We start from the raw sequence: 22,612 nt of genomic DNA, 5'->3' as shown, positions 1-22,612 counted from the left end.
AACTAACTCCCTAAAAGCTACTGAGGGTAGGACCAAGACATGGGGGTCCAATGCACCTGGGTGCTGATGCACTCAGCTGGCCTCTATTTCACAAGGGTATTGTGCGAATAAAATTCACTGATTGTGAGGCACTCAATATTCTGTTGAGGACCACATAAGCACTGAGAGAATTTTCTTAAGCATAAAGTAAAGACCATGTAGCCTCACACCTACAGCTTACAACGTTTATACTGATCATTCAGTACCTTCTCACAAAAACAAATACAGCCTGACCTAATCTAAACAAAAGCTCACTTATCTATAGGAACTTATTTTCCAGCTGGTTTGCATCCAGGCGCACACTGCTGGAGTCACTTGCCTAAAGACATGCAGGCACAGGCATAAATACCCCATAAGAGATCTTCTAAGCTCTCTACAACCAGAAGGGGAGACAGTAAGTGTGGCTTCAGGTGGCAATACATTTCCAGAACAAGAGTCTCCACAGGTAAGTAACCACTTGTTCCCCTCCTACATGGAGTTTCCCCCACAAAGCCCCAAGGTAGCAATGACATCCTTGAGAAGGTGGGCTGAGGAGCTCTAATAACTCAGACTAAATCACTGTCTTCCCAAAACTCATCTGTTCTTCATGCATTGTCAAGAAGATACAATTAAGATAGGTGTGACTCAAATGCCACACAGAACCCTAAAGATTTCAGTTAAGGGTACACAACAACTACATTCTTTTAAATCTGTCATCCCTTTGGCATTCCCTAAGGCATTCAGGCACAGAAGGATCAATAGTTAGTTTGTAACAGGACTAGATGCTGAGTCTTCTCCACTTACACAGACTGAACCAAGATCACTTGACCATTACATTTTTCTATGAAGGCCACAAATAGTACAAGGACATTTAGAATACCAATCAGACTAAGTAAAAGCTAAAGTTGTTCTGACATAGAGGGTGAAAAGTTTTGCCTTTCAAGGACAGTATGGGCTATGGGGGCCGGGGCGGGGGGACAGGCTTTGATGTTAGCTTATTCAGATGAAAGTCAAATATCACTTTTGTCAGATATTGGTGTGAGGGGCAAGTACCACCTTCTCTTTGAGAAATATGGTTTAAAATTCATGAGGCTGTCTGGGACTGCATCTCTAAGACCCTCCTGTCAAAGGTAATGGACACTAATTTTAATGAGTAGGAGGATGAAAGTCTAAGATCCATTAAATATTGTTTTGCCAAGATCTCGTGTCTGTCCTTCACAGCAATATGGTAGGCAAAAATAGTGCCTAAATAAATCTCTACAATTGCCAGCGATAGCAGAATAGAAGGATGGTCCAACAGACAGAGTCCTAGCCTAGGACTTGAGAGATGCAGGTTCAATTCCTTACTCTATCACATACTTCCTGTGTGACCTTGGTAAGTCACTTAGTCTCTCTTCTCCTCAGTTCCCTAACTGAACAAATTACTTAATAATTGCATCTGATCAGCACAGCACTTCTTAGTGAAAGGCCTTCTGCACTACAACAGAACTATCTTGGTTTCCTCACAAGATCAGGACATTTTGCATAGGAACCCAATAACCATGATGTTAGGATAAAGAACTTGAGATCTGGACATACGACCCCTGTCAGACTACTGGGTCAAGGGAGCTGACTTAAAGGGGGAAAAAGAATAGCTCATCTCTGGACAGAGCCAGCAGCTCTGAAAAACAGCCTGCAGTGCTCAGGCAAGTGTGTCTGAGGTCACACGGGCTTAATCTTGCTCAATATTCTGGTGGAAAGAGGAATTGAGGAAAGACATAAAAGGAACCCAACACACCTCAACATAAAAGAAAGGTGTTGGTATGCACCCAGGGTCCTTACCCACTCTCAGACACGTCCCCAAACACCTGCTGCTCTAATTCATATCAAACAAGGATATGAATCCAAAGGAGCCCCATTCCAAATATTAGAGCAAACACACTGGGTTTGAGCCACCACTCAAGCCTATCCAAAATCTTCCAACTCAGAGCATCAACAATAGTATGTTGAGAGGCGGGCAGGCTGTTGTTCTGCAGACAGCTGCAGAAAGCAAACAAGACACTTCATTTCAGATGCCTCATTCCTGGAGAGATGGCCTAGCATGACACGTGTTCAATCAATATATTTTAACCATGCTGTCTGACAAACTGCACTGGATGTCATATAACCTATGATAAAAAGATAAGAGGAGCCTACTGGCCCTAGCTCTAACAAATTTATACGAAGTCTAGACTCCTGAGGTAACTGAAGGCCACAAATGGTGGGGGCTCACAGATGCATTCCTGAACACATCAGTGCCTGTCCTTGTCTACTTCTCAGATAAGGAGAAAGGCATCCATTCTTTTCAAAACACACTCTCTAGTTGAGCCAACCACAGTAGAGAGTCTCAAGCATAGGCGCCAATTCCGTGGGTGCTCCGGGGCTGGAGCACCCATGAGGAAAAATTGGTGGGTGCTCTGCACCCAGCAGCAGCCAAGCTCCCCACCCCAGCTAACCTCCGCCTCCAGCTCCGCCTCCTCCCCTGAGCATGCCATGTCCCGCTTCTCCTCCCAGCGCCTGCCGCCATGAAACAGCTGTTTCGCGGCGTAACAAGCTGTGGGAGGGAGGGGGGAGAAGTAGGAACACGGAACACTCAGGGGAGGAGGCGAGGCCGGGGCGTGGATTTGGGGAAGGGGTTGGAATGGGGGCAGGGCAGGAGTGGAGTCAGGGGTGGGGGGAGGGGTCGAGCACCCAACTGGCACCAGAAGAAGTTGGCGCCTATGGTCTCAAACCTATCAGGAGCTAGAAGGGATTCATTAAAGAATGAATACTTGATTTGTGCACCACATTTAACCACACCTGACAGCATAGTATCATTAGACCTGCGAAGAAGGTGACAAGGGTGCAATATGCCATCAGACTGAACACGCTCAGGAAAATCTCACAGGGACTTTAACATGGAACTGATGAAGGCCTAAATGAAAAACAGAGGGAAAGCAGCTGAACTCACCAAGCAGAGACAGTGAACTGGAGTTGCAAAGGGCAGGAAGTACAGTGCTCTTTTGCCCAACCTATGTTTACAGTTAATTTAAATGTTAATATGTTCTTTTGATCTATGAATTAACAGACTACAGCACAGAGAGGGACTGTTTGACTACACTGTTGACCATTACCAATATATATATATATATATATGTGTAAATACACACAAACATTATCTATCCATGTTTTTAAGGGTTGAATTTGAGTCATTTATCCTGCAGGATGCTTAACCCTTTCTGGTCATGCGTCACACAAGACATCGTCTCTCTAAAAAGGTATGATTTAGTTCAGGGATCGGCAACCTTTGGCATGCGGCCCCCCAGGGTAAGCACCCTGATGGGACGGGACAGGATGGTTTACCTGCCACGTCTGCAGGTTCGGCCTATCGCTGCTCCCACTGTCCACGGTTCGCCGTCCCAGGCCAATGGGGGCTGCGGGAAGCGGCGCGGGCCAAGGGATGTGCTGGCTGCCACCCCTCACCAGCCCTATTGGCCTGGAGCGGCAAACCACAGCCAGTAGGAGCCACGATCAGCCGAACCCTTGGACGCAGCCGGTAAACAAATCAGCCCAGCCAGAGTGCTTACCCTGGAGGGCCGCGGGCCAAAGGTTGTCGATCCCTGATTTAGTTCAGCCAGAACTTGGGTGAAGTTATACAACCTGTGTAATGCAGAAGCCTAGATTACATTATTGTGACAAATAGGGCAATTTCCAGCCATATCCTTGAAAAATTATTACTGAATTACATTTAAGTATCTTTGGACTCTATTGTATCATTTGAAAAGTTTATACATTATTGTGGGATTGGATGCAACTTCTTTAGTGGGGAAACGTGGCCAATGTAAAATGTTGAGAGCTTCAAAAGGACCATTTAAAACAACGTGTCAGGCAAGAAGTAATTTTCGGGACAAACAAAATTAAGTGGGTTCCCTAGGAAATTCCTAAGGGGGAGGTGAATGCTAATACCCACCACCAGACCCAACCTTTGGAAGCTACGCCCTGAGGAGACAACCATTATTTACAAATTACTTGTCTCAGGAACCTGAAGTTCAAAGGCCCAGGCTGCATACAAGAGAGACTTGATTTATTCATGAGTGTGGTTGTTCTGAGCTGTTATAAACTTGTAACCAAAGAAAACTGAAGTTGCCAACTTTCTGATCACAGAAAACCAAACATCTTTGCCTCAACCCCTGCCCTGAGGCCTCGCATCTGCCCCGCCCCTTCACTGAGGCCCTGTCAGCCACTCACTCCATCTCCCCTTCCTCTGTCGCTTGCTCTCCCCCAACCTCACTCACTCGCTCAGTTTTGCTGGGCTGGGGCAAGGGATCGGGGTGTGGGAAGGGGTGCGAACTCCAAATGGGGGTGTGGGCTCTGGGGTAGGGCCAGGGATGAGGAGTTTGGGGTGCATGATGGGGCTCTAGGCTGGGCAGGGGGTTGGATGTAAGGGTGGGTTGAGGGCTCCAGCTGGGGGTACAGGCTCAGGGGTGGGGCTGAGGATGAGACCCCTCCGACACCCTAGACACCTCAACGTTGAGGAAAGGGGTTGGGTGCAGGCTCTGGGAGGGAGTTTGGATGTGGGAGGGGGCTCGGGGTTGAGGTGCAGGAAGGGGGGCAGGCTCCAGGCACTACTTACCTGAGGTGGCTCCTGGAAGCGGCTGGCATGTACCTCCAGCTCCTAGGTGCAGAGGTGGCCAGGAACTCCACAGGCACCACCCCTGCGGCTCCCATTGGCCACAGTTCCCGGCCAATGGGAGCTGAGGGGCTCGTGCTCGGGGTGGCACCCATGCTGCGGGCAGAGGCGGCATGCGGAGCCCCCCAGCTGCCCCTGTGCCTAGGAGCCTGAAAGACATGCTGGCTGCTTCCAAGAGCCACGCAGAGTTGGCCTCTACAGCTAAACGGAATTTTAGTGGCCCGATCAGCTGTGCAGACCAGAGCCACCAGGGTCCCTTTTCGACCAGGCATTCCGGTCAAAAACAGGCAACCTAGAGAAAACCCCCTTGGTAGGGTTTGATGGACTGACTCCTGCAAAAGCCCCTGCTGGAGTTGGGGAGGGAGAGTGATCTCTGGGAAACTTATCTGCATGCTTGGAGGTTCTTTTATTGTTTTTGGTATGTTTTCTCTGTAATGCTTTCACCTTAAGGCCTTGTCTACACTACAAGACTATTTTGAATCAACTTAGTTCGAATTTGTGGATTCGACCTTATGAAGTCGAATTTGTGTATCCATACTAAATACACTAATTCGAATTTCTGAGTCCACATTCACGGGGCCAGCGTCGACTTTGGAAGCGGTGCACTGTGGGAAGCTATCCCACAGTTCCCACAGTCCCCGCTGCCCATTGGAATGCTGGGTAGAGCCCCCAATGCCTGCTGGGGGGAGAAATGTGTCGAGGGTGGTTTTGGGTAAGTGTCGTCATTGAACCGTCAATCACAACCTCCCTCCCTCCCTCCTTGAAAGCGCCAGCGGGCAATCTGTTTGTGCACTTTTCTGGTCAGTGACAGCGCGGACGCCACAGCACTGCAAGCATGGAGCCCGCTCCGATCATCGCCGTTTTCTCCTCCACGCACTTTATCGTCCACCTCTTCCACAGTCAGCTGATGAGAAATTGGGCTACTTTTCAATGGTGCTGCAAGCACTGGGGGACCATAGGGGACGTTTTGAAAACATCAACGTCGGTGGCGGGCAAGGTTCATGATGCATGTGTTTTCAGGAACTGTGGGCTGCTCAGACGCCTGCAGGAAGGTAGTTTCTTCCCGGACCACGAAATAACTGTTGTGGATGAGCAGATTCCTAAAGTCATCCTCGGGGACCCAGCCTGCCCGCTAATGCACTTGCTCATGAAGCCCTATACAGGCGCCTGGGACAGCGACAAGGAACTCTTCAAATACCAGCGAGCAGCGTGACCTGTGACTGTTCAGTTTCTTTACAGAGAAGCTGAACCTGCCCCTGTTTCTTTACCCACTGACTGTTGACTCTCCTCTTCGGTTACATACCCCGTTCACCCTGTTTCCCCCACTTCCAACACACGTGTAAACATAAAATACATGTCCCATTGTTACTGAAGAAAGGTTTCTTTATTCATGACTTTGCGTTAAAGGGTTGAAACTGGGAGGCAGACTGTGCTGGGTAGGGTGTGCGGTGATGTAAAGACCGCCTCTAAACTCAACGAATGACAGGCTCCTGCTCCTAGAGCGGTCCGCAGTGCCGGAATGCTTCTTTCAACGGAGCCTGCCATCCCTCTTTTTCGAATTCTGTGTGCGGGGGGATATGTGACCTTGTGGCAGAGGAGAACGGATACAGATTCCTTTGCTGCGTGACTCAGCGGTCCAGGACAAGGACCGCTGTATAAGATCTGTAACCGCCCTCCCCCGCTACAAAGTCACATCCCCCCCCGCCCACACAGAACCTGGAAACCACCTCCCATACCGACCATGGTGCCTACTGACTGCACTGTGTGTGTGACCCGCTGCTGATCCTGCCCCCGTGTCTGTACCCTGGGAAAGGTGACTGTCCTATGCAATTAACCACCCCCTTCCCCACGCCCCCCATTCGAACACAGTCTTCTTTGAAAAAACATGACGGAAACAGTAATTAACAGCAAAGTATTTTTATTACTTAAGTAGACACTTAGGGGATGGAACTGGGATTGGGACTTGTGTGAGTCCGGAAGGGAACGACTTCTGCAAATGTAGGGTATGAGAGCTTTTTGGTACTTGAGCACTCTGCTGGGGTGCAGTGACAGTTTACACGGCCTCTGGCGCCCCTCCTTCTGGTTATTTTGGGTGAGGGGGGTATGGGACTTTGTGGCGGGGGAGGGCGGTTGCAGATACACTGCAGGGGGGCTCTGTCCTCCTGCAGAACATCCACAAGGCGCCTGAGCGTGTCCGTTTGCTCCCTCACTAGTGCAAATATTGTTTGAGTCGCCTGCTTGTCTTCCTCACGCCACCTCTCCTCCCGTTCGCTGTGTGAGCGCTGGCACAGAGAGACGGTCTCCCTCCACTGGCTCTGCTGGTCCGCCTCGGCTAGGTAGCAGCCCATACTTTCATCGAACATCTTGTCCCTTGTCTTTTTCTTTCTCCGCCTAATCTTTGCCAGCCTCTGCGAGGGGGATGCTGTGGCAGGTCTGGAGACAGTGGAAGCTGTGAGATGGGAAACAGGGAGTGAATTCCTTTCAAAGATACATTTTTGCAAACAATTAACTGAGTCTAGGCTGTCTCTGTGAATTCTGGGTTGAGACCCCTGTGCCTGCTGGGGCACGAATAATTTTCGCGGTGGATTCTGGGTAAATGTCGCCAGTCATTCCTTCCTCCGGGAAAGCAACGGCAGACAATCATTTCAAGCCCGTTTTCCCAGAATTGCCCTGGCATACGCCATAGCGTGGCAACCATGGACACTGTTTTGCCTTTTGTGTATGTCACCATATGTGTACTAGATGCCGCTGACAGAGGCGGTCCAGCAGCGCTACACAGCAGCATGCTTTTGCTTTTGCATGACAGCAGAGATGGTTACCAGCCATATTGTACCATCTACCATACCATAAATTGGTAATAAGATGGTAATAAGATGGGCACGGTTACCTGTCCTTTTGCACTGCACCATTTGGTGCTGTTATAAGTGCCCCTGGCCAAGCAGCCAGGGGCGCAAAAGCCAAAATTGGGAATGACTCCCTGAGTCAATCCCTCCTTTTTGGTATCTAAAAATAGAATCAGTCCTGCCTAGAATATGGGCAAGTGTACTAGAGAACAACTGTATCAGAGAACCAGAGAGCACAGCTGCTCTGTGTCAGATCCTGCATAGATTATGAGCTGTATGCTATTCACAGGGGGTGCTCCTGCAACAACCCCACCTGTTCATTCCATTCTTCCCCAGCCTTCCTGGGCTACCATAGCATTATCCCCCAACCTGTGTGATGAAGTAATAAAGAATGCAGGAATAAGACACAGTGACTTGTTAGTGAGAAATGAGTGGAAGGCAGCCTCCAGTTGCTATGATAGTCCACATAGGACATTAAGGAGTGTGGAGGAGAGGAGCCCAGCATCCTGCTGCTAGTCCAGGGGCAATTGAATCTTTTCTTTACACATGAAGGGTGGGGGCTGATGAAGCTCAGCCCCCTGTTGCTATGATGACGATGGTTACCAGCCATATTGTACCATCTACCAGGAAAAATTAGGTTCACCTGACACTGGGGAACCTGACAGATAGTAGTCGGCATGGTTACCAGTCCTTTTGCACTGCCCCATGTGCCAATAGGCTGATGTTGAGGACGGATACCCATCTTTTTGTACCATCAGCCATCCATAGCGGGGGGAGCAAGGATGTTGGTGTTGAGTGCTGCACCATCGCGTCTATCTGCAGCATTCAGTAAAGATACGGTGACATGTAAAAGAGTCAAGAGAGGATTGTTTTCCCTTTCACTTCTGGGGGTGGGTGGGGGGGTGCGTAAATTGCCGAGCTATGCCCTGACCCACCGCGGACACTGTTTTTGTCCCTAGAAGTATTTGGAGCTCAGCCAAGAATGCAAATCATTTTCGGAGACAGCAGGAACTGTGGGATACCTTGCGTCCTCAGTCACCCCTCCCTCCATGAGCGTCCATTTGATTCTTTGGCTTTCCGTTATGCTCGTCTCGCAGCAGCGTGCTGAGTCTCTGCTATGCCGTCTGTCCGGAGATTTTTTAAAAATACTTTGGACCAGGCGTAAGATTACAGTAATTCCCCTAATTAGATGCATGAGTCTCCTAGCGAGATCACCGTGAGGACGGGCACTGAAGGAGATAGAGAGCGCATGCTGCGTGAAATCTATCACAAACCACGGACTGATGCAGCCGTGGTCGGGGAGGCAATGCTCCCTGAATACCGCATGAAAGCCTCGCGCGGAAAAGGGTGCTATCACGGAGCACCCAATAAGGCAGCTCCCCCCAGGAACCTCCTGCTGATGCTTATCGATTAACGGAAGTAGAGCTTCGTGGAGATCTCCCAGGAGGATTTCTGATCTATCACCATATATAGAGAGACCTCCTTCTCACACACTTCAGATTCCTGTTATATTAGGAATAAAAGTTAACATGGTTAAAGCACTTACCAACTGCTCCTTCCCCTGATTCAGGATCCGGGTTCATGGCCGGGGAGGGTTGGTAGGGGATCTCCGTGACGGTGATGAATAGATCCTGGCTGTCGGGGAAACCAGCGTTGTAAGCGCTCTCGCCTGCCTCGTCCTCCACAAACACTTCCTCATCTTCCCCGTCCGTGAACATCGAGGAACTGTCCGTCGACACTGTCCCATCATCAGAGTCCATGGTCACTGGTGGGGCAGTGGTGGCAGGCTCCGTAGCGTCCGTTTGCCGCTTTGATTTTTTGGTAGCCTTGTCTGGGGTCCTTGGTTTTCACGCGGCGATGCGTTGCATGACGGCTGTATCCTCTGTCTGGATCATGGCTTTGGAGACCTTCTCGTAGGTCTTTGCATTCCGTTTGTTGGAGCGCAGCTCCGAAAGCACAGACTCCTCGCCCCACACACCGATCAGATCCAAGAGTTCCCGGTCAGTCTAAGCCGGGTCCCTCTTTCTATTCAGAGATTACATGAACTCCTCTGCTGGAGAGCTCTGCATCACTGCCGGTGCTGCTGAGCTCGCCCCGATGTCCAACCACGAAATGAGATTTTAACTGTCCAGAAAGGAAAAGGAATTCAAATTTTCCCGGGTAGTTTCCTGTGTGGCTGCTCAGAGCATCGAAGCTCGGACTGCTGTCCAGAGCGTCAACAGAGTGGTGCACTGTGGGATAGCTCCCGGAGCTACTAAGTTCGATTTGCATCCACACCTAGCCTAATTCGAGCTAGCCATGTCGAATTTAGCGTTACTCCACCTGTCGGGGTGGAGTACCAAATTCGAACTAAAGAGCCCTCTAGTTCGAATTAAATGGCTTCCTGGTGTGGACGGTTGAGCGGTTAGTTCGAATTAACGCTGCTAAATTCGAATTAAAGTCCTAGTGTAGACCAGGCCTAAGAAGAATGTTCCTACTTATAAAGAGCGGTGTGGCAGCTTACAACTGTTGGCAATCATAATAGAACACTGCCTAAAAAGGCCTGCTCCTGCACTTTGCTTTCTCCTCAGAGGCTGTCTGGCCTGCTGGTGAATAACAGAGACAGTATTGGAAGGGAACTGTGCAGCCTGGAAAAACCTTGGTTCTGAGGAAGAGAGATGTGGGTCTCCGCCCAATAAAGGTGGGGGAGCCAGAAGCCTGAAAGTGATTGCCCTAAAAGTGATTGCACAGAGTGGAACTCCAAGTGCAGTTGAGCTGAACTGAGACAATCATAATTATTCTTTCTGGTCTTGAAATTCTATTAATATTTCCAGCTCTGACACCTTTTCTAAAACTGCAGCGCTCTTAAAACTCCCCCCCACCCTCTGCTACCAGTGTTGATGTGTATTTATAACCTTATTACTAGCTTAATTAAGTTTTTTATCTGATATCTTTCTATAATGCATTCTAAGGTTGACTGACACTTGTGTAGATTACCGATTTTAAAAGATGAATCTATTTCTCTCTATATATGAAGTATTAATATAGTATGAACTACTACCAGGATCCCTGAGGGGCTTAAAAGTATCATAATAGGTGCAGCAGATTTTACAGATGTTGTTATGCCTACATTCAGTTATCCAGAGTCAACTGTTTCCTGGATATTGTTGCTGTTCAGAGACTGATTTCTAGATGCTTCTCTGTGATCCAGGCTTCACAAAATTTAATCTTTGCATACAGGATCTATAGCCCCATCAGACATCCAAAATAACAGAGTTCAGAACTAAATAATACAGAGTACAACTCTGAGGTTTCCCTGCTCTTTAAAAGTAACCACACAATTAAAAAAATAATTAAAGACCCCATTCTTCACTGATAACTGTAAAATAAACTTAACTTGTAGAATACGACTTTAAAAGATGCTGAACACCCGGAGTCCATGTTAAAATAAATTGAACAAGCATTAAACACTTTTGAAAAGTCAAGCCCAAGTTTCTAGGTCAATTTTTTGAGAAATGAGTATTCCAAAAAACAGTTCTCAAAAAAGGAAACAGTACCCAAGATTTTCTCTCTCCTTCAAAATTCCACCTCTTACACATGCATTGTCTCCCCTCAAAAATAAATTATCACCTCTGCCACTCATCTCTAAAAGCAGCATACAGGAGAAGTTTCCATATTTCCATTCAAGTGGTTCAATTTCAGAAAAGTTTGAGAGTAGGATGGAAGGAAAGTCAAAAATCAACCAACCCAACACACACCTGTAACCATGGAGAGACTACTATATTTCCAAAGTATAATCTGTTAAGAGCCTTGCAACACTGTATCAGGTTTAGGTTAGGTCATCTAAAAAGAACCTGACCATCTTGGGCACAGGTCATCTCTGATCATCTCCTGCTGCCTTCGTGTTTGGTGCTGCGTGCCTCACTCCTGCCAGTGCCAACTCATAAGTCACAGCGCCTCTCATTTCATAGCACACAGCGCAGCAATGGCCATCAGGAGCAGAGCACACTGCTGCCACCACACCAACCCCACCACCAGGAGGCATCCAGAGATGGATCATGGGTGTAGGGAGTGGAAAGTCCCACGAGGCCAAGCCTAACGACCAAGAGGCAGTGGCAGCACTGACAGGTTCAGGGGGAAGTGTCAGGTTTCGGTCAGGTCTAAAATTGACTTGACACGCTCGAATCAGGTTGGCTGTGATCAAGTCAGGCTTTAAAAATAGGCCCAAGCAGACCTTTATAATCAGTATTAATGTTTGATAATAAGTTATCAGAATTTAAACACCGAGGTGGTAGATTTTATGACCTAGTAGTAGTGCTCTGCAGTGCCAGGTGGTATATCAGGGTTAGATTTCTTGTTACTAGGAATGTTAATATTTATTTGCATGCTTCTTACCTGTACATTTGAATCTTGACTTCCACTTTTTGAAGCAAATGAGCAATCCTCAGGATCAACTGTGAGGGATACTAGAGCAGATGGCAGAAGCTCAGAAAAAGATCCTTGACTGAAATTTATGGCCTCTGGGTTTCTTTGACCATCCTTCACAGATTCACTCAGATTGATCACAGAATCTCTTATGTTGGAAATAATCTCATTATTTTCTGCCAACAAACGTTCTAAGTGGTCTATTTTCTCTTGTAATATTGAAAGCTGGCCCTGTATTAAAAGAAATTTAAAATTCTGTTAGTCCTCAGATCATCTCCTTGCAAATCTAAATATTTGGAATTCCATTTTCAATTCCACTAAAGTGGTATTTCCTGACAAACATTTTATTGAATACACCATTATTTTGTGTTCACTTATAGAAACAGAACTAATTATGGAAAAGGGCTCCTAACCATCTTGTAGTACTACATGGAAACTTCAGCACCTGAAAGAAAAACAAAGCAAGAAAACTTGTCTTATACTTTGCTATAAACTTGATCTCATGTTAAATGGATATTCAACAATGACAAAATAGCTACATTGGGTTTCAAATACCAAATTAATCATGGCAGATAATTACAAGTTAGTTGGGAATTTCAAATTTAAAACTTTCCTTCATGCCTATCAAAATTTTCCAAAAACCCAGCCTTTGCATATACTAGCATGTCTTTATCTGAAGAAAAATCTGTTTTCATTACAGAGTTAGTTGCATTCTGAAATGGGCTTGAAAACAAGGCATAAAGTTTTGTTTTTCCTATATGTGCAGATGGTCTTTCAATTTAACATTCCATAGTTTATTACCTTTCAAAGATATAGCTACATAAAAAATTTGTATATGATTTCACTGTTTAAAAAAAAACACAGCAGAGGTCTGAGGAAGAACAAAGTGGTACATAATAGGGAGAAAAATATAAATTGCTTGATCCATACTAGCTAATCCTTTTACTTAGACTGAGTACGAGCAGTAGGATAATCTTACAGTTATACAAATTAAACCTAAAATTAAACAAGTTATTTCTATTTGGCAGCAGCTATGAAAGCTCTCTCAACCTGATGGGGTCTTCAGTCACAGGGTCATACCCAATTTTGCAGTGTCCAACTGATCTAGTTCTAGACCTTGCTGGCAGGCAACATAAGGAAAAGAAGCTGACCCTTCCTCCAGGAAGGCAGGGATGAGTGGAAACTAGGCAAAACAGAAGGACAACAATACCTATCCATACCTATCAGCCAATAATCTTAGACTGGCCAGTGGGAGTTGGAGCAAAAGGTGCTGTACTTCCTACCAGGGTGCTAACCCTTAGACAACTCTGCCCCTTCCTTTAATCTCAAATCAGTTCCAGCTAGTGAGTAGGCAGTACATTTACAAACTCCAATAAGTTTTGAAAAAGATGTTTTATACAATCACAAGAAGCTAGGTGGCATCATTTGGGTTTTTGACATGTGGATATATTTGCTCACTAATTATTTTTTTCCCCAAGTTTTATCTCCACCCTAGTATTTTGGGTCCACAGGTTCCACCATCAATAAAAAAGGTTCAGGGACAGAGAGACTTTAAACACATTCTTAAATAAAGCCTTGACCTATTCCAAAAGTATAGAATTCATGAGTCATTTTTGCCAAAAATTCTCTCTACATCAAAAAAGAATATTACAGGTCAAGATTTCTGCCTAAACTTTGTTCATTATGTTCAACACAGCTAATACTGTCACAGAGCAACTGCCCTTTAATGAATCCTTTTAGTGATCTGCCTGTTTTAGCAGAGTTTGTGACTTAACGCTCAAATTTTTGCTGATACCTTGCTGTTTCTATTTTATAATACAACTGCTAACAGCCATTGTCAGAGGGATTCTTACTTGAATATAAACAAGCACTCGTTTTTAAGATGAGTGATGAAGCCTCAATGTCCTATAAACAGCATCAGGGCCTTCAGTGGCAGAAAGGACAGATAATCCTCAAAATCAGCAACAGAACTCCAAAATGAATGTTTTCTCTCACCATTCACCCGAAACATGCTCTTGCACATCCCTTTGAAGGCCCAAATTGTTTCCTTAACATGTAAAAACAGTGCAGAGATCTATACTTCAATTTGAAAAGACTTAGGCTATGTCTACATTGCACACCTTACAAGAGCATAGCTGTGACACTGCAGCCACACCATTGTAAGGTGTGCTGTGTAGCCGCTCTTTATCGCTGGGAGAGAGCTCTCCCGGTGACAAAATAAAACCACCTCCAATGAGGGGCAGTAGCTTCTTCGCCAGGAGCACAACTATCCACACCAGTGCTTTTCATCATTAAAACATTTGTCAACAAAGGGTGCATTTTTTCCACACCCCTGAGCAACAAAAGTTTTAATGGTGAAAGTGTCAGTGTAGACAAACTCTTAAATTTTTTCCAACTATTGCACTAAGCCATGGGCCTCTTGTTTAAATTATGAGGCGTAGAGTCTTGTGTGTAATTCCCTGAAAAGTGTTTACTTTGAATGAGTTTGTACCATGAGGACCATCCCTCATCCAGATAAGACAAAATGGCCTTTTTGACTACCCTATATAGTAGGCATTTCCATTACTTTTAAACCCTAAAGCAGTTCTTTGCAATCATGTGGAAGACTTGTTTCATGATTTTATAAAAGTTTTTCCAGTTTGTCTCTTCTTTTTTTGGACTACATAGTTTCTTTTGAAATAGAATCTGTGTTCACTCAGCCTGTTTAAGTTAACCTTCTCTGAATACTAAACTTTAAAATGTAACTTTAACAGAATACTTTGTTTCTACTCACTGCTTCACAAACATATAACATGGCTGTTGCCCTGCCAATATTCTACTTGTTTTATCATGTTTACAAAACGTATCATGACGATGACTAAATTCCCATCCTTCCATATATTACAGATTGGTTAACCAAACAGGGATACAGGTCTACCTCACCAAAACAATATCTTAGATATCTGTAAAGGTTATGACTCCAAAACAAACAGAAAATTGATACGTATAATGACAGAATACTGTGGAGAAAAATAAGTGTAGTCCCATGCCCTCTGGTGGTATAAAAGACAAACATCTGAGGCCAAAGTCTCTGCTGGGTTAGGCCTGCTTTAAAGCAAAATCCAGACTAATTTATACCTCAAGACAGGAAACATGCTTGGGTTCAAAGCATATATAAACCCGGGCAAAAGGTTTGTGTGCATGATGGTAGGGGAGGTTGGGCTAAACCTCTGGTAAGAGCACAGGTTAGCTCTGCAGTGAAGTCATACCCTGAGAACCCCACTCATGTCAGTCAATTCAGTTCCATGCAGGCACTTAGATCCACCTGCATGGATCAAATTGCAGAACCAGGATCTTGATTTTTTTCTATAGTTTCACTTTAAAATGGACATCCATATTTTAAGATAAAGCAGAAGGCAAAAATAAACCTATCAAAAGGTGAAACACATAAGAAAGCAACATATATATAGAAATTATTTTTAATATATTACTCTTTAAAGTTCTAAATTTAATGTAGATTCTATAGCAAAATGTTTCTTATTTTTGTTGTTGACTAGTGCAACACTGCAAGATTCTACTTTTCCTCTCACCTAATGCATTGGGGAGGGGGTGAGACACGGCAGACAAAAACAATATTATTTGCTCTCTATTAAAGCAGATATAGCAGCCACCACTATAGAGAAGTCTGTATGATTGCTTCCATTCTAATCTTGTTTTTAGTTGCTCATAACTTTCTGAAATTTTCACTTTTCAAGCTTTTTTCCAGGCTCAGTTTCTACTTGATAGGTTATTTTTAAGTGTTTAAAAAAAATGGTTGGACCATATTTGCTCAAAGTAGAAGTGGAACTTGAGTATCTTTTGCTTTTTAAAAAGCTATCTAGTTGAAATGATTTGGAGTAGACAGTTGAAGTTTGGCACAGAAATAGCTTTCTTTGGGAATTGAGTGTTCTAGTGATGTTTATTTATTTGACCAAGTTATGACTTTAAAAATCACATGTACAAAATGTACTTATGTACATCATTTTTCACTAAGCCCACAAACAGTGTAGCTACTGATGCTACCCATGTTTGGCTAATCTGACTGTATAATCAAAAAAAGTTTACTTTAAGTGTGCATGAACACGAGACATGAGCTCAGTCCCTGTGGTGAAGGTATTGGGGCATTATAGATGGTTGCTTCACTTTACTGACCTTTGCAATGGACTATGAGTTCCACAACTTCAAACGCTGTACAGCGTTTTAGGCATATGTGCAAACCGCTCTTGTGATATTCATTTGAAGAGTTTCAGATTATGGAATTTGTAAGTGCTGTTGCACCCCAAAAAAAAAAATTGGCAACCCAGCAGAGTTTCAAGCTCTAGAAAATTAAGATCCTTTTTGTTGTCTTTTTCACTCTTAAAGCCTTTAGAATATCATACCAAGATGTCATTATGCTTGCACATTTCAGCACTCAAAAGTCAAGAAATGACAATGTTAAGGTTATATGCACCAACCACCTTAACTCAGCTGTCTTGGGAATAGGTTATACACTAAAGTTTGATATTCAAACTGTTTCTCAAACACAGAATCATACAGTTTTTCTACATCCTATCACACAGACATGTACCATTTTGTAGCACTGTATAATACTTCGTATGCCAGAAAGCTCATTGAAAATGCACAGTAAACCACACTTAGACAGCATACTACTGTGACAGATTCCAAACTTCTGTGAGCTGACCCAAAAGCTAAATCCCACATGCCCTTATCTTACTGGAGGCTGGGCAGAGTTTAGGCACTGTCCCTGGCTTTGGACCTCTAGGAAGCAGGTGCAGACTTCGTGTCTGACATCTCTTGGCAGTGGGTACCCCACAGTACAATATCTAGGCCCTGAAACAAGTACCATCTCCCTGAACCCTCCCTAAAAGCTATTGTACATTCCCCAGAATCCCACTGAAGACCTAAGCTTTCTGGGTTGCAGTTTACTTCCTCAGGGCTACACAGTAGCAAACAGAAAACAGATTTTGCACAGAGCACCATTACTAATTACTTAGCATGAGAAATATACAGAGCTAGACAAAATAACAAACAGACCTATATGCATTTTCCCTGCTTCAGTTTCCTAACCACTCCAAGTTGTAATTTGGGCATAGGCCAGAGTCCTCTAAGGATCCTTCCTATGGGCCCTGCACTCCTTCATGTGACTTCTCATCCAGACTATGGAATCTCTGGTCTCTTCTGCTCTCTTTTACAACCTTCAGCTTCCCTTGTCAGGTGGCTCCTGATGGGCCTCAATCTGTGACTACCCTTAGCAGGTGACTTCATTTCCTGGCAACCTCTCCCCTGGTAAAGCAGTTTTAAAGGGTAGGAGCCAGCCTTTTGTCTCAAGGTATTTCCACCATAATAGAGGTCGAACAACCAATCCATTGTCCCTGGTCTAGTAAGGGTATTGTATGTGGTCTGCAAATGGCGGATTCCACAGAGAGGCATTCCATGACAATTTCATAACTACCACCAAAATTCATAAGTGGTACACAGATTCCTCGGATCGTCACAATCATGATAGTGAACATATACTAATTAATATAGGCCATTTAACTTCAAAATGAAGTTAATAGTGAACTTAGGTACAATTCAGTGCTGAGGCAAGCAACATAAGCTGTGCTGATGGTTGAAGAGTATGGTACATGGGTGCTGACAAAATTACTAAAATACATACCTAAAAAAGAATAAGAAGTCTAAGTCAAAAGAGAGATATTAAATTAATTATGGGCCAGTAATTAAAAAATACTGAAAAATGCTACATGTGCATATTTGAGCGTGTACAGGAACATGTAATTAAGTGCATATGCAGGATGGATCAGAATTCAGATTACTTGTGAAACCTTAGCTCTTGCATTTTCTGACAGGAGTACTTAACTGTGCAGCTTTAATATTTTCTTAGCATGATTATTTTATACAAAAATCTTTAAGAGCAGATTTGTGTCTGGACTGGTAAACTTTCATGATGACTTTTCAGTAGCCAGTCAGGCACAAGAATATACATTTTAAGGGGATATATAGTATTACAATAAGTATCTCCTCATTTTGTCTTTCCTCTTGCCATAAGTCTTAGGTTTTTGTAGCTGAATATATACTCAGAAAATCATGCCTTTGACTAACGTAGTCACTTTAGAAAACTTCTAATACTGGAAGTCAATGCAGAGTTCATAGGTAAATCCAACAATTGTATAGTTCATGTGGTGTGGTTTACTGATTCCATACTGACTAAGATGAAAGAGCCACTGAATGATTTGTTTTCTTCAGATTTTCTGCCACTATACAATTTGACTAAAAGAGCATGAACAATTCTCACATAACTATGCCTGTGAGAGGAACCTTGCCCATTATTTAGTAGAGACACACACACACACACACACACACAGAGACAAAGTGGGTATTCACCCACGAAAGTTTATGCTCCAATATGTCTGTTAGTCTATATGGTGCCACAGGACTCTGTCGCTATTTACAGATCCAGACTAACACGGCTACCCCTCTGATACTAGACGGACAGACACTCCTTGGATACACATACTACTGCAGCACTCCAGCCCTTGCCTACAGTTTAACAGACTAACCTCAAATCAAGATAGAAACCTGCACAAGAGAGCTTAAAATTTAGTCTCTGTAGAGTGAATCCTTCGCTGCATTATCTGGAAAGACACTATACCACAGGGGTAGGCAACCTATGGCACAAGTGCCGAAGGCGGCACACAAGCTGATTGTCAGTGGCACTCACACTGGCCGGGTCCTGGCCACCGATTCGGGAGGATCTGCATTTTAATTTAATTTTAAATGAAGCTTCTTAAACATTTTAAAAACCTTATTTACTTTACATACAACAATAGTTTAGTTATATATTACAGACTTATAGAAAGAGACCTTCTAAAAATGTTAAAATGTATTACTGACACATATGAATAAATTAGAGTGAATAAATGAAGACACAGCACAACACTTCTGAAAGGTTGCTGACCCCTGCTACAGCAGCCATAAAACAACTTGGAGAAAGGCGAAAGGAGAGAGGCTGGTCATGGAACCCTGCAAGGTGGGAGTATCCCAGACCCTGGGCTGCAGCCTGAGCCTGTTTGTCTACACTGCAATTAAACAGCCCCAGAGCCCAAACCTCATGAGCCCAAGTCAGCTGGCCCAGGCCAGATGCAAGCTTTTAATTACCCCTGACTTCAAGCTACCTGGAAATGACAACTAACTGCAGATTAAAACAGTAAAAGGAAGGAGTTCTGAATCCTAGGACCAGAAAGGCTAAACTTTAGAGAGGCCTAGAGAAGAAGAGCCCCCCAAAAAATAGTAATATGGTGTAAAAGTAATATGCTACTTTAAAGCCTACTGAACAAAACCTAAACTAGTCCAGTTGGAGTCAGTATGCTGGGATTGGTGTGTTATGCTTGTGCCACTTTATTTTCTATGGTGATCTAACTGCTTTGGCATGCAATACAAACACTTGGGGCCCAAATTTTGGTTTTCAACTCTCTTTCCATAGTGCTCCAGCAGCATCAGAGGGATTACAAATGACATAGAAGCACATAGAAGGCCCCAGCATAAAGAGGGCTCACAAGCCAGTAAAAAGCTTCCAGGACAGCTTTACTCCAGCCCTCTCCCCTGCTTCCAGCATAGGGGACATGCCAGAGAAGAGGAGCAGCTTTGCACTCTGGCTATTCTCAGCAGGTGGCCAGCCCATGGAAGCAATTGCAACCAAAGTATAACATCTACTAGGAGCCAGGCCAAGAATACAAGGACATGCAAAGATGACAGCCACCTTTGTCATCCTATATTCCTGCAACTAGCTCCATTTGGTGGAAACAGAACTGAAGCTATAATCTTTAACACCTCCATTTAATCCACCACATACATCCAATACTCACAAGCCTTTTACTTACTTCATGTTAGTCATTGTAACAAGGCAGTGATTTAAGCATCAGAATGTCATTAGCACCATCTTGTTCATAAGACAATTGTATCTAATGATCAGTAATAAATATTTATTCTATGGTAATGCCAAATGACCTCAAATTGGGATTGGGGCTCCATTGTTCTGGGTGCCATTCAAAAACATAGCAAAGAGAATTTCTGCCCTGAAGATTTAAATAAACAAAGGCAATACCTACACTTGGAAAAAAGGGATATTTTAACTTATACTAACAAACATATCAATCACTTTTTCCTAGTGAAGACGAAGTCCTTGTCTTCACTAGGAAAAAAGTGTATTTTTAGCATGTGTTGGCTATGGTGTTAACTAACATTAAAATTTTAGTGTAGACAAGGCAAGTTGAAGTTTTAACATGTAAACATGCTGAGATAAACATGGGGAAGGGAGCATATGGGTACTAAGGGAGCTACAGGTTTACATGTCAGCCAACCTATTTAGACTTAATATAGGTCTTAATTTAGATTTAATATAGGTGAAGAGGTCATATAGAGTTCAAGAAAATACAGTGAAAATTTGGTTTATGGTAATTCTAGTTTGATCTAACATGCAGGACACAGAAACAAAATCCTTTCAAGAGATTACCTGCAAAGATCTAAGTTTCTCTACCTAGACCACAGCCTCAGCCACATGGGGTTGGAGAAGGAAATGTCACAATTCACATCCCTAAGGGCATGAAACTTGGTTAATTCACCACAGATGAGTAGGAAGCAAAAAGAGAGACCTAAACCATCAATTTCTGCAGCAGCTTTTGGTTTTTATAAAAATTAACTTTCTAGCATCTATGAAGATAAGTTCCAAATGTCAATAAAATACTGTTTTGCGTCCCTTGCCTGGACATAAACAGTATACTGCTACTCCAGTATACTGCAGCAGCAGCAGCATGAAATTGACAAGACACTGGTCAGTTTAACAGATGCTATTCTGAACCCTGACAGCAACAGTGAACTGACAAAATCAAGTCAGTTGAGGTGCCACTGGGGCTGTTGCCCTTAAATCTTGCTGATGGCTTTTGCCTCACATCCTCATCTTTCATATCAACCTCAAGCTAACGTATCACTGGGATTAACTTGTGCCTGATAAGTGTCATAGTTTTCCCAAATTATAATAAAGTGCAAAACTAGTAGTCTCTTCAGCTTTCACTGCTGACAGCAAAAAAAAATTGACAAAAATAACATCAGTTTCATCTATAACTGCTTGGGGAAATAAAATATAAACAGCAAAAACAAGAACTGAAGCTTTTCACTCAGAAGGACCCAAATAGAGAATGGGTGGGGATTTAAAGTTTATTAGAGAATATTTGAAAATAAACGATGCAAAGTGTTTGAAGCGTCAGTTATTGTGTCATTGGGGGTAACATACAGGTTGTAGGGGGATATTAGCGTTTTGGTATTGGACAGCATATACCATATACAGTCTGTCATGTCCCCAATGTGGGGTGTACGGTGGGTGGGATCAAGATACAGTCAGGAGGCAGTGGGGGTACATCACTCATACGAACAGGTTACAGACAGTCATGGGCATGAATAAGCGGGCTGGATAATGGGGATGGGACGACCCTCACATGGTGGAGTTCAGTTCGGTGGGTTTAGGGCTCAGGGAATAGAGTCCAGCGGGGGGGTTCACAAGTCTCCTCACCCCTGTGGGTGCGCGGAGCCACGCCCACTCACTCCTGGTATTGGCGGTGGCCGGTGATGTGCTCCGTGTAGATGTCTCTAGACCAGCGAATAGTGTCCGAGACCATTAGGCGTCTCATGAGCCGCGCGTAGCGACAGCCCACCCCACAGGTCCGAAGCACGCGTTCATTGCAAGGGTCCCAGGCACCCAGGGCCCCAACAATCAGGGCATCGGTGCAGACCTCGTAGCCCTTTGACTGCAGGGTGTCCGCCAAGGGGGCGTATTTTTCGAGCTTGCGGGCTCGGGCTACCCAAGATGCTATTAGCAAGAGTAGCAAAAACACTGTCTCCTCCCCACCCCCTCACAACAAACAAGATATTTTGGGGGCAAGTAGGGGGAACAGGAGTACTCTCTCTTTTAGGAACCAGAATGGGTTGCTGGGGGGAGGCAACTGTAAATTTAAATATCTGCTATCCAAATGCTAAAATAGGTGAAAGACCTAAAACTGGTAAGTATCCCAACACCAAGGTACTGATTGTGGACAATGAGAATCCCCACCAAATCTTACATGTCCTACTTTTTTTTTTTCAGGCCCTGAAGTTACTGTATAATGACATAAAAGAAAATGAATAAATATGTTCTTTTTCTGACTTTTTCTGGGACTTTATCCGTTTACTTTGCATTATCTGCATCCTTCTCTCCCTTTCCTTCCAGAAAAAGTTGGTGATTAGACTCTGATACACAACTTAAATTTATTTTAGAGAGAGACTATAGCAGGTTTGTACCCTTCTTTCACACCCAAGTGGTGTCAATGTTTTGCTTTTTACCCCCCTGTTCTTTTTAGTTTATTACTACTATCATTTTAGCAGTATCTGAACAGTTAAGACATTCTACTCAAGAAATAAGGCATTTTATTTAAAAAAACAACTCATTTGAAGATTCACTTGTTTACTTCAAGCTTCTTGGGGTCTTAAAGGAAATTTTTGGTTTGTTTTTGAAAATAGTGGAAAATATAAAAATGCTGTGCCTTTTATTTGACCTTTTGTACTTTATCTTGACAGATTACTGTAAAGGCAACAGGAATATTTATCTTTCCAC

General features: G+C 44.0%; 1 protein-coding gene across 2 annotated transcripts in view; it reads right to left on the bottom strand.

Moving 5' to 3' along the window:
* Window positions 1-22,612, bottom strand: part of MAN2A1 (mannosidase alpha class 2A member 1) — a 213,293-nt gene that overhangs the window by 188,316 nt on the left and 2,365 nt on the right. For both annotated transcript variants that reach the window (XM_045020807.1, XM_045020808.1), the window contains exon 2: window positions 11,923-12,183. In XM_045020807.1, the coding sequence (XP_044876742.1) occupies window positions 11,923-12,183 (261 nt within the window). The remainder of the gene's footprint in view (window positions 1-11,922; window positions 12,184-22,612) is intronic.

Source organism: Mauremys mutica, chromosome 6 (genome assembly GCF_020497125.1).
Source record: "Mauremys mutica isolate MM-2020 ecotype Southern chromosome 6, ASM2049712v1, whole genome shotgun sequence".
In the NCBI taxonomy this organism is placed as follows: Eukaryota; Metazoa; Chordata; order Testudines; family Geoemydidae; genus Mauremys; species Mauremys mutica.
Note: the sequence above shows the minus strand (reverse complement) of the source record. Positions and strands in the feature narration are given on the sequence as shown.